We start from the raw sequence: 12,543 nt of genomic DNA on the forward strand, positions 1-12,543 counted from the left end.
GAGAAGCCTGCTTAAGGACTTTACCAAGTCCAGGACGTTCATTTTAATTCAGAGATTAGCAAATGGGCTCACCAAAGAGCTAATTCATCTTAGACAGTTGTCAATAAGAAGGAAAAAACCTGATCCTTGCCCTGTGGAAGTCAAGTCCTAGTTGAGGAGACAACTTCCAACAAGATGTCTTCACAGAGAAGATAGGCATGGTGTCTATGGACAGTTCAGTCATCTTCTAGGCTCTCTTCCACGGCTGTCTCAGCATCCCCTTCTCTCTAGCAGCACAGGGTAGAATTCACCTCTTACTGGATCATAGACTTGGGGCCAGAAAGGACCTTAGAGGCCATCCATGACAATCCCTTCATTTGACATATGAGAAAACTGAAGCTGAGCTTGGTGATAAGACTTACCCAGAATCACCCAGGTAATTCTGGCTGGGGCAAGATTCCAATCCAAATCTCCCAAATGCAAATCCAGGGTCCTCTTCTCTTGTCTGTACTAAGCTTCCTGTCTCCTTTCAAGGGCCCATTTAGACAGATGTCTGCCTTAGGTTCAAAAACACCTTTTTTGCCACCACTTTAAATTGAATTCACACTGAGTTTGAAATGTTTCCTGTGGTACCTTGCTTTAATCATGAGACAGTTATCACTTCTTGGAAATATATTTGTTTCTGTTGGGAAATAGGCATGGGCAGGGGGTGGGATTTAAAGACTACTTCAATGCTGTCATTGATTGTGCCTAATGGTGGAGGGTGGGGGCAGGGGTAGGGAGAGAACTCCTCTGGTTGGCTCTTTCTTTCTTAATATTAATTTTTAGTTAACTTTATTTCCCAGAAAATGTAAGAGATTCTTTGAAGTTCTACAATGATAGCTGACACAGAGCTGATTCATTTTAAAAGAAGTTCTGGTATTTTCTCTGTCTTTCTGTATATGTGTTCACAGGGCTTCCCCCAAGCAGAATCTGCTTTTTGAGGGCAGTAACTCTTATCATAGAGCCTGGTAGATAGTCAGCATTTGATAAATACTTCTTTTCTTCCTTCTTTCCTCCTTCTTCTTTTGTCTTTGTATCTTCAGGGCCGGGCACCGTGAGGCACTTAATAAATACTTATGAATGAATGGCTCTATTCAGTTCTGCCCTTCCTGTCTAGTCATCACCATTGATCTCAGCCACTTCTATTGCTGTGATTGGCTCCTGTAACCTTCCTGGCTCTGTTAACAATGTGACCAACAGCAGAGGTGGTTCCACAAAGCAAGCTGAAGAGTGAGGGGTGGGGTAGGGTGGGGTGGGAGAACAGGTTTGGGTCTGGAGGCAAAGGTTCCAAAGTGCATGAAGGAAGGATGTGGGGGCTGGCCAGGGGAAGCCAAGCCCCAGACCTGAAATTCCAGTACCATCACCCTTCTCACGAAGGTCAGTTTGTTAGAATGGAAAGAGCACTTGAATTTGGGGTCAGAAGACTTGGGTTCCAATCCCAGCTCTGTTATTACGGCCCACTGCCCAGATGAAACTGCCTCAGGTTACACTTGTTTACTGAAGTTGGCAGTTGAGCAATGGAAAACAATAGCAAGACCAAGCACAAGAGCTCTCAGAACACAAAGCTCGAAGAGTGACCATCCTTAGGCTTGGCTGAAGGGAGGACAAATTCAATTTTTCAATAATGGAAGATTTTATTTGTGTTCTTACCAAATGTATATACAAATAGTGGTTTCTTATTTGTAAACTGTGCTACATGGAGTAATCAGCTTTGGCTTTTTAATTTGTATAAACCAGCTCCTCTGGTTTATTTCTTCCTCCACTAGGAATGCAAACATGCAGAGAGATCGGTCTGAAACTGTCCTTCAGAAGAAAATCACAGCATTCTTCTTTTGTTGAAGGCTGCCTATGGAAGTCGAGAGCCTATCAATTTGGAAGGAATGGCTGTGTGTGTGTGTGTGTGTGTGTGTGTGTGTATGTGTGTGTTTATACATGTGCTTGCATGTATGCATGTGTACGTATGTGCATGTGGTAGAAATCAATCTCTACTGTTTACATGGATGAAAAGACTTTTATCAGTCCCTTCCTCTCAAAAATAAATCTTCAACTAGGGAAGACTGAGGCTACCCATTCACAAGCCATCTAATACTAAGGAATTTGGTCATTTTGACCAAGGGCCATCATGCTCACTGGCTTGAGAATAGAATAGAAGATCCTCAGCCTGGCCTTGAAGGCCATCCACAATCTGACTGTGACCATTATGGCTGCTCTGACTTCACATCACCCTCTTCATTCCAATCTAACTGAACCACCAGCTATTCCCCACACACATGCTATCTCATCTCCAGCTTCCAGGCCTTTCCCAAGCAGTCTCCCATGTCTACAATGAACTCCCTCCTCACTTCTGCCCTGTAGAATCTCTAGCTTCCTTCAAGGCCTCCCCTCCCCTCCCACCCATCCAGTGACCTCTCTCTTTTTCCTCTTTCTCAAAATCTCTTCATACAAATTTGTGTATACTTTGTATTTGATTCTCTGTGGGCTCCTGGTATTTCTATAATAAGATGCAAGCTCCTTAAGGGCGGGGTCTGTTCCCAGTTTTTGTTTTTGTGCCCCCGGTAACCAGACCAGCGCCTTGTCCATAGTAAGTGTTTCATACGTGATTGCTCAAGTGAATAGAAACAAAAACATCTGATTCTTCTTTTCACCTTTTTATTCCTCTTAAAATTAATGTACTGCAGATGAGCAAGAGGGTGGTGGCTAGTTCAGTGTCCTCTGCATAAGCCTTAAAGAAATGTCTTTTTAATTGAAATGGACTGGATAGAGCTCATCTTAAACCGAGGCTATCAAGGTTCTCCAAGCAAATCCTGAGTTAAGCTTTTCTCAAGATAAACATGTGTCTGGCTTCCTTCACATCTCACCTCAAATCCCCCATTCTGCAGTCCCCCTCAAGGCCAGTGCCTTCCCTCTGGTCAGTAGCACCCACTTAGCTTGCCTATAGCTTGTTCCAACAGATTCTTTGCATATTGTCTCCCCTGAATCAGACTGTGAGCTCCTAGAGGCCGGGGACCATCTTTTACCTTTCTTTACATCCCTGGGCTCAGCACAGAACAGCCCCTGGCATGTAGGAGGGACTTAACGCTAGTTGGCTGATGATAGATTAAATACTAGTTTATTCACTGTGGGATGCTGTACCGTGGAAAACATACCTTAAGTAGGAAAAAAAGGGTTCACCTACTAAGGATTCAGAACATTTTTGGAGAAGGTTGTCTTGCCTAGTCAAGGAGGTACTTTAATATAAATATTATTAGATATTTGTTTTATTTTATTTAAATAAAATATATATTAGAAATTTTATTTAAATAAAATTAATAAATATTAAAATATATTAGGTATAACTGATTTTTAGAAGCTATCCACTCTAAGTGGATGACAGAGTTTCTTCACTACAAACAAGTCACTACTTCTTTGTGAGTGGGGCCTGTCTTTTGCCTGTTGATCTTCTCAGGGTTTTGAATAGTACCTTGCCTGTTATTTGATAAATCCTTGCCGAATGACTGACAGAAGAAAGGTTACTAAATTTTGCAGTTTACTTCTCATGTCAATGACATTTAAAAGATGTGTCTCTTCAGGGGCTGGAGACACTATCGGGACATACAAGATGTTCCATGTCATCTTAGGATCCTGCCTGTGATGAAAAGCTGAAGAGCCTGAAGTCTTCCCAGATGCCCTTGTGACGGCAGATTCAAAATGTAGATGGAGGAACACCCTCCCCCCCATCCCTTCTGAGGCTTCAATTTGCTTTCTTTTGCCACTGGAATAAATGCCTTAACACCACTGCAAAAGGCCAGAGGTTGTATTGTATTCTTGTAAGTATCCCCAGCATACAAATAGATACCTAATAATTATCTGTTGAATGACTGAACCCCTACAGTAATGTATAGGGCATTTCCATTTTGCCTAAGGAAACTTTACAATCAGAAGAGCATTGATTTGGGAATTAGAGGTCCTGGGTTGGATGACCTGTGTGACTGTGGACAAGCTATTAGTTTTCCTAGGTCTCAGTTTCCTTATCTGTAAAATGAGGGTATTAGCCTAACACCAGAGCTAGAGCTGGAAGGGACTTTTGAGGTTATCTAGCCCAAATGTCCCTTTTTGCAGATGAAGAAACTGAGGCCCAGAGTTATCCAGAGACACAAAGTTGTATGTAAGATAAGATTTAAACTCAAGTCTTAACTTTAGATCCAGGAACAGCACTGTACTACTATGGGACAGTGCCCTGTAGCTTTAAACCTCTGACGCTATAACATTAACCCAACATAAATATGGGTTAAAGGGATGAATTCAGTGACATCATCGAAGCCTCCACAGAGGAATGCCAGTTCCAAGTAGGGCATTTGCTTTGGATTAAATACAAGAGAGGTCAGAGTCAAATTATCTGGGGCGAGAAAAGCCTTCACCAAGAAACAACATGCAGTGTGTCTTCCCAGATAGAACGCAACCTCACTGAGGGCAGGGACAGTCTCTGTTTGTCTTTGTACCTCTAACACTTAGAACGGTACCTGGACATAGCAGATGTCTAATAAATGTCTGTTTATTGGTCGATGGCCTGGCTTATAATAAAGGAAATAGAGAAAAATTACTGATAGATAAGAACGTGACACCAATCAAATTGGATAGGTTAGTCTAACACACATGCAGCCTGTGGGAAAGTCAAGGGGGAGATACCCTCAGATATCTCCTAATGACTGATCTTACTCTGAAACGCCAACTATGATTTTTTTAATCTTTAAATGTACAAGTAAAGCTTACAAGTAAACAACCAATTAACTTCAGAACGATTGTACATGAAAATTAAATTTTTTTCTTCCCATCAAAAACCATCCAGACTTACTGGTCAGGTCAGCTGACTGAAGAGTTAATTACCAGATGACAGAACAATTCTGGGGTCACTGCTAGAATTCGAAGGTATTCATGCATAACACTAATTCTTGTGTCATTGGAGGATGTTAACACATTCTTGTGAAATACTGATTACTCAGATGTCAGTGCAATGAACTGATAGATGTGATACTTTGCACATTTTCTATACCAAGAATTAGTCTGTGCTGGAAATGACTGGCATCCAGCCGTGTGCACCCAGAGATATGATTCACAGGAGTCTGTGTGATTCATACCTTGCCCTGAACTCAGGAGCTAATTCAAATATGCAACACCTCTAATTTCAAAGTATCTCCCAGAGGGGAAGGGAGGGAAGGGTACAGAGTGTTCAGATAGTAAGTCTCTCCTCTAAAACCCTTCCTATTCCACTGTACACGGGAGTGCATTGGCCTCAGCGCTGATTTTCCAATGCTTGGCCAAGTAGCAGATATCACTGCAGAAGAAGGGATCCTCCCAAACAGCCCTGATTTAGTTACATACAGGCTGATTCCTTTCTCTTTTAACAAATGCACATGATCCATTATATAAATTATACCCCGCTTTTCATTACATGCATGAGTCAGCTACTAATGATTCCCTAAGACACTTGACTCTCTATTTTACAAATCACCATTAAAAGAAGCCATTATTCCTTAGGTCCTGTCTCATTACATTTCCTGGCTCTATCTTCTGTTTGTTTGGGTCCCTTCCATGTAGAAGAACAGCTGAACTGCCCACGCTTGAGACTTCAGTCAAAGAGCAGAGATGAATCATGGAAGAATGGGTCCTTACCATGCTTGTGGACTTAATGTAGACGTTGTCTTTTAGGTGGCATTTTCCATCATTTGGCACCACAATCCCTGCAAGTTTGCTATCAAGGGCAAGGTGAGAAGTCTGATCTGTCATCACAAGAAGCAATCTTTTAGCTTCCTTGCGCCAACCAATATGACTCTAAAGTGAAAATAAACATGCAATCAGACCTGACGAAACCACTTAGGATCTGTACCACGGGCCTTAGCTTTGCATATACCTAATTAATGATGCTGGGTCATAATAACTACTGAGTGGGTGATGGGATCAAAAACCATTGCTACTTCATCCTAGAATTTATATTTCATTTTGTCTTTCCTTTTCAAATCTTTGTTTATTTTATACTGAATTCAATAATTTGGTTTGATGGTGAAAAATGGCCGGCTTCTCTTTAATTACTGTAAATTTCCTTTAAAAAAGGTATGCACTGGGGCTTATATTACATGGTCACTGAGGTCCCTTTGAGTGCTGACAATGTGATAACATGATGCTTAGCAGGAATTAAGGATTATAACAACTAGTACCAATATGCCAGAGTTGTTGGGCATATCAAATTTGAGTGTATTTAAAGTGCTATCAAAATATCAGTATTATTGTCTATCTTTTGGGTGAATTCAAAGATACCAGTCTTATTATCTATCTTTTGGGTGAATTCAGAGATGGGAAATATTATCAAAAAGGATAGCCTTAATTTTCTTGGAAGGTTCTCTAAACTGTACGACTTCACTTTCATCTGAAGATAATGCCAACATTCGGCTTGGTTTGGAAAAGATGCGCCAATAGTGGAATTCTGTTTTTCCTCTCTAGGGTCTTCTTACATTGAGAAAGAAAATCAATGTCATTTCTTTCCCCATTATCCCAATTTAGTAAATATGCCTTTCTCAGAAAGTCCTGATGTTGAAAAAAAAAGGTATACACACTCAAGATTGTATTTTGAGTAATACTTTGGAAGATGAAAACAATATAAATATCCATTGCGACTGAGGTCTTAATCTTCTCCCCACATAGTACCCTCATATGTCCATTGGGGCTGAGGTCCTAATCCCATGTTGTCTCTGGAGACCAGTAGAAGAGAAGCATCTTGAGAGTGGAAAATAATTTTCTTTTTTGTCATTGTATCCCCAACACCAAACATAAAATGCAATGCAAAGTGGGCAATTAACAAATACTTATTAATAATTGATTGTTACTAATGTAGAACTGAAAACCCTATTCTTGAGTTCTGGTTCCAACTATTTCTACTTTATAACCATGAACAATTAACTCATTTGATTTCTTGAATTTCATTTTTTCTCATCTGTAAAATGGGGACAATAACATTTGTAAAACCAAAGCACAGTGTCACTGTGAGGAGAGTGGTTTCAAAGAGTGGTTTAAATAGTGTATGACATGACGTAAAGGTGAGTCACTTTCGATGACTCTTAAAAAGTCACACTTAATAACCTATGGCAACCTATGGCAACCATCCTGGAAGGTCAAGCTAGCAAATACCTGCATGAGTTAGAAGCCCCAAGTTCTTGAGCCGTGGATGAAATCTAACAAGCAAAAGCCAAATGACTATTTGTTGGTAATATTGGAGAAATATTTGTTTCAGTTATGGAATAGATTAAATGGTTTTTAGGGTCCCTCCTTATGGAATGTCTGTGATTCTCGTCTCTCTAGGTCAAGCAATTTTTTTTTAAATCCATGTAAAAAAGACCCTTCTGAAAAGTACGAAATTCTCACCTCTGGCAAAGCCCTTAGGAGACTATGTATGAGTTAAGTAGCCCATGTAGAAAGCCATTCTGTTCTGTCTTAATTCTTCTTCCCACACCTTTCTTCCCTCTTCCCCAAATAACCTAAGCCATATCCCAAACAGAAAGTACTGAGTTGCTTATGGGAGACAGGGTAAGCCCATAGGATTAGGATTCAGAAGACCTGGATTTGGTACCTACGGTCATAATTTACTCCCTATGCAATGTGGGGCCTGAGCTCTCTCATGGATATGTATTAGGGGACCAATCAATGAGGCCAGTCCTCAGAGCATACATAGCATTCCCTGCTGGTATCAAACCAACCAGTGAACTTGGGGAAGCAACTTGCCGGCCATGAGTGACTGAGGGGTTGGTGCTGTGTAGTGATGAGGAGTTTTCTAATTGGTTTCAAGAGCCCAAAGGATAAATGAAAGACTCAGAACTGAGTTATAGTGCAAAAGGAGCTCTGTATCCCTCCCTAGCATCTTTTTTGTCCTTAACTCTCCCCTGACATCTTTCAAGTGAAGGCTGGCTGTGGTCCACCAGGTGAGGAGGGCAGCTTTGGCTGTGCCTTCACTTCTCCTCTGGCTGCCATGAGTCCCTGAGTGCACAGTGCCTGTTTCTGGGGTCTTTAGTCTTTCCTGATCTTAGACAACAGGACATCCAGAGAGAACCGTATGACTTTGTAAGCTTCAGAAGTTCACAAGGACCATCAGAGGTCCAGGAAGCGGAGTCAGTGGCAGAGCCTGCCATACCCACAATGGCCAAGTCCAGTGGGGAGTCCAGAAGAGAGATCTGGCACCCAGCAGTGAACCTGACAGCTGAAAGGCTGTATCCTGCAAATCAGGGAGCCACTTGTCCATTAGCTAGGACACACCTAGAAGTAAACATAGTGGGGACTCCACCAGGAGCTAAAAGGAGCTCCAAGGCTAAGAGGTAACCCTTGGCTACACGGGTTCTCAACTTGTGTGTTCCAACATGTTTCTTACAGGTTTGAGTCCACTCCTCCCAGGGACTTTTTGTATGTATAGGAAGGAGAAGGTGTCCCACATGGGACAAACTTAGGAGTTGAAATCCACTCTCTTTAGGGACTTGTGTGTAGGTGGGGAGAGTGTGCCTTACTCTGGTTTGGTGAGGAATATCTTTGTGGTTCTGCTCTCAGAATGGTGAAGCACAAAGGGGCCAGATTAGGAGACAGAGAACCCAGGCTTGAATCCCAGCTCTGTCCCTTACTGCCTAAGTGATTTTGGGTGACGGCCCCAAGCTTCCGGTTGTTTATCTGTAAAGGGAGGGGCATGGATTTAATGACCAAGTCTTGTAACACTCTCAGCAATAAATCCAAGAGCCTATCTGTTGTGTTGTTGTCCTTATAGTTGTTGTTCAGTCATTTCCATTGTGGGCTTCCTGACTTCAGACCTGGCACTCTAAACACTGTACTACCAGTAAATTTGTTTGTATCTGGTTCATTAGTGTTGGGGAGATATGAACTGGTGATTGATATCATAGAACTCACTGGATGGGGGCTTGTGAGAAATACCATTAGAAGCCCTCAGGTTTACCCTTAAAACTCTGAAGATAAAAAGTAGACAGCCACCCTCTGGGGAGTCAACCTGAAAGTTGGCAGAGTGAGCTAAGAGGGGGTGAACAAAGGGTACATGGAAAGGATTGAATCTGATATCAGAGGTCTCTTCCAATATACTGAGTGTAATTTTTTTATTCCAAATGCATTCCAATTAATTTTCATTTCACTAGAGTTGACCCAGTCTTTGAGTCTATCAAGACCTTATTAACTATGAATTCACACTTTCTACTTTTGGCTAAATGAGAAAATAATCCTAAAATCAACCTGATCTTTAAGGATTCTTTCATCACTGATAATTCAGATATCCCTTTACCTGGCAAACTGCTGCCTGGAGCATGGCATCAAAACCTCCTTCAGGTGTATCGATATTCCCTGAGATTTTCTGTCTGTCAACTGCTCGTTCAAACTCCGTGATGTTTTCTGTCAGAGACAGCACGTGAATGTAGCCATGAGGTGGCATGCAATCTAAATTGTAATCGCTGCGTGGGAAGACAAAACACAGGGGTTAGTTTCTTCTCTGCTTTCAAAAATACCCTTTGAGTAACAATTACAGGGATGAAGTGGTAGACAGCCCTGATTTTCCATTAACTACATCTTGAAAAAAGAAAATCTACATTGTAAAAGCCATAAATAGAACGAAAAACAATATTTTTGAATATTGCACTTTAGAAATAAACGTCCAAGGGGAAAATACAGAGAGATATTGAAACTCTGTAAATTATAAGAGCAATGCCAATTTCTCCAGGCCAAATGATAATCATTCAATTAAAACAACTTCATCCAGCCTGGCAAAGATTTCTTCAATACCAATGGGTACAAGATTTCCTTGGTGTTGCTACTACCCCCATTCATGGGGGTCCCAGGCCTTGCTTGCCTTAGTATAGGGTTTTCATGAGTTAGGATGTCTATGCATGAAAGTCAGGATAGGAATGTGTGTGTGTGTGTGTGTGTGTGTGTGTGTGTGTGTGTGTGTGTAATCTATTTATAACAGGAATTCTTAACTTGGGGACTATAAATTATATATATAGATAGATAGATAGATAGATAGATAGATATAGATAGATAGATAACTATGTTTCAATATAATTTTATCCTTTATAAACCTACATTAAAATTATTCATTTAAAAACATTATTCTAAGAAGAAGTTCACAGGCTTCATTAGACTGCCAAAGTCAGAGGGCCATGATGTGACAGGCCTGGAGTCAGGAAGACATCTTCCTGAGTTCAAATATGGCCTCAGACACTTACTAGTTGTGTGACCTTGGGCAAATCATTTAACCCTGTCTGCCTCAGTTTCCTCATCTGTAAAATGAGCTAGAGAAAGAAATGGCAAATCATCCCAGTATTTTCACCAAGAAAATCCCACATGGGCTCATGAAGAGTTGGACATGATTGAAAAATGACTGAACAGCGACCTATCTACAATTATATATGTGTATACAATCTAATTTCTGTTTATGTGTATAACACACATAGTACATACATGTACATATATATACATTTACGTGGATATGTATGTGCACATATATAATATATTTATGCATGTGTGCATATGTACATATGCACTAATATATAGGTGGCTTGTGAACACACGCACACACAATATATGTGTGCACACATACATGTGTAATCTGTTATAGCCCCACATATGCACATACACATGTTTATGCACATGTGCATGCATATATTCATAATCCACCTATATGAATATATACATATAGCATATATAGAAACAAATACACAAAAATCTATGCAACAACAATATGTATATGTATATGCATATAATGTTTATCTATCATATTATATATAGATATAATCATAGATATGGGGTTCTTAAACATCTTTGGGTATCATGACCCTCTGATTTTGTCAGTTTGTTGAAGCCTATGGGTACCTTCTTAGAATAATGTTTTTAAATGCTTAAGATTTTAAAAATAGATTTACAAGGGAAATAAATTATATTGAAACATCTACCTATCTATCTATCCATCCATCCATCCATCCATCCATCCATCCATCCATCTATCTGTTTACAGACTCCAGGTTAAGAACTCTTGTCATAAGTAGATTATATGCACTTGAGACAAATAAAGCTTTAGTGACTTGCTCAGGCTCCAGCACTAGGAAGAGAAGCAGGATCTGAACCCAGGTCTTCCTGCTTTCGAAGCCAGCCTTCAATCCCTGTGTCTGTTTCTCTGTCTCTGTGTTCCTCCCTCTATCTCCCTTCCCCTCCCCTCTCTCTTCTTCCTCCCCTCTCCATCTGTCTGTCTCTCCCCCTCCTCTTCCACCCTCCCCCTCTCTCTCTCCCTCCTACTGCCTCCCTCCTTAACCATGTCACTGCTGACCCTGAAAGCTAGTACACAAGAACAGCTTTCTCTACCAAGCATTCCAAATCTTTCATTCATAAATATTATTTAAAAAAACCCCAAACAGCGGCAGCAAAAGAAACAACACCAACACCACAAGCATCTTGTGGAGCACTTGAACCCCCCCCCATCCACCTGCCTGGACCATACCCCACCCCCCAGCATATTATGTGCCTCAGCCATGCTCCCGGTACCTGCACTGATTGTGGATTCTGCCAGGGTGGATGCTAATATAGGGAGACACTGTTTTATCAACGTAGGATCCAAATCCAAGTCGAAAGTCATGGGAAAAAGATGCCATTTTCCGGGATAAGTCATTTCCAACAGAGTTTAGTTTTTCTATATTATTGTGCATGGAGGCTGAGACATCAACAAGATAATAAAGATCCACAGGGTATTTTTGTAAAGGGTGGACTTTCAGCAGAAAGCTAGCTTCAGCTCCTAATCAAAAGAAAAAAAATATGGATGTTCAAATAATTTTTTTGCCATCTGATCATTTATTGGAGGAGACTGTCAAGCAGAGAGCATAAATTCTGAAATTTAAGCATCTCTTATAGCTTCATGATTATTAAAAAAAAATATTATGTCACTTAAAGAAGCTGGTGAAAATGTCTCTAGTGTATCTGCCCAATTCCCCTGTCTTCACATTGGATTCTCCTCAATCACTGTGAAAAGTATTGAATGTAAACTCCCATTGGCATCAAGGAGATGATGTTATGTTAGGCATGTCCAGGTATGAAAGTAGAGTCAGCTTTCTGTAGAGCAGAAGCATGTGGCTGACTTGTGATGCCATTCCTGGGGTATCAGGAAGGTCTCTATACTCAAACACATCTCTGCTGGCCTAGGCTCATGGTATCATGGAGACCTCTCCCTTTTACATTCCTAAGACACAAGGTTGATCATGTTACTCTGCTCTTCAAAAATCATCAGGAGCTCCCTATTGTGTTTAGGACCAAATAACTCTTCAGTTTGGCAGTTGAAGCCATTTGCAATCTGACTCCCTCTACTTTTCCAAATTTCTAGAACATTACTTCCTTTCATAGACTCTCTGTTCCAGTCAAACTGTCTTACTTGTTATTCCTTGAACTAAGCATTCCATCTTTTAGCCAGCATAAAGATTCAAATTCTACCATTAGAGAGTCTTTGCTTTGGGCTATGTAAACATACTTTGT

General features: G+C 40.8%; 1 protein-coding gene across 1 annotated transcript in view; it reads right to left on the reverse strand.

The window, feature by feature from the left end:
• ITGB8 (integrin subunit beta 8) overlaps nucleotides 1-12,543 on the reverse strand; it is a 105,926-nt gene that overhangs the window by 40,655 nt on the left and 52,728 nt on the right. Inside the window, exons 4-6 of the mRNA XM_027872041.1 lie at nucleotides 11,566-11,812; nucleotides 9,317-9,482; nucleotides 5,671-5,829 (exon numbers count right to left, since the gene is read on the reverse strand). Coding sequence (XP_027727842.1) covers nucleotides 5,671-5,829; nucleotides 9,317-9,482; nucleotides 11,566-11,812 — 572 coding nt within the window. The remainder of the gene's footprint in view (nucleotides 1-5,670; nucleotides 5,830-9,316; nucleotides 9,483-11,565; nucleotides 11,813-12,543) is intronic.

The sequence above is a fragment of the Vombatus ursinus genome, unplaced genomic scaffold, assembly GCF_900497805.2.
Source record: "Vombatus ursinus unplaced genomic scaffold, bare-nosed wombat genome assembly UNPS02014799.1, whole genome shotgun sequence".
In the NCBI taxonomy this organism is placed as follows: Eukaryota; Metazoa; Chordata; class Mammalia; order Diprotodontia; family Vombatidae; genus Vombatus; species Vombatus ursinus.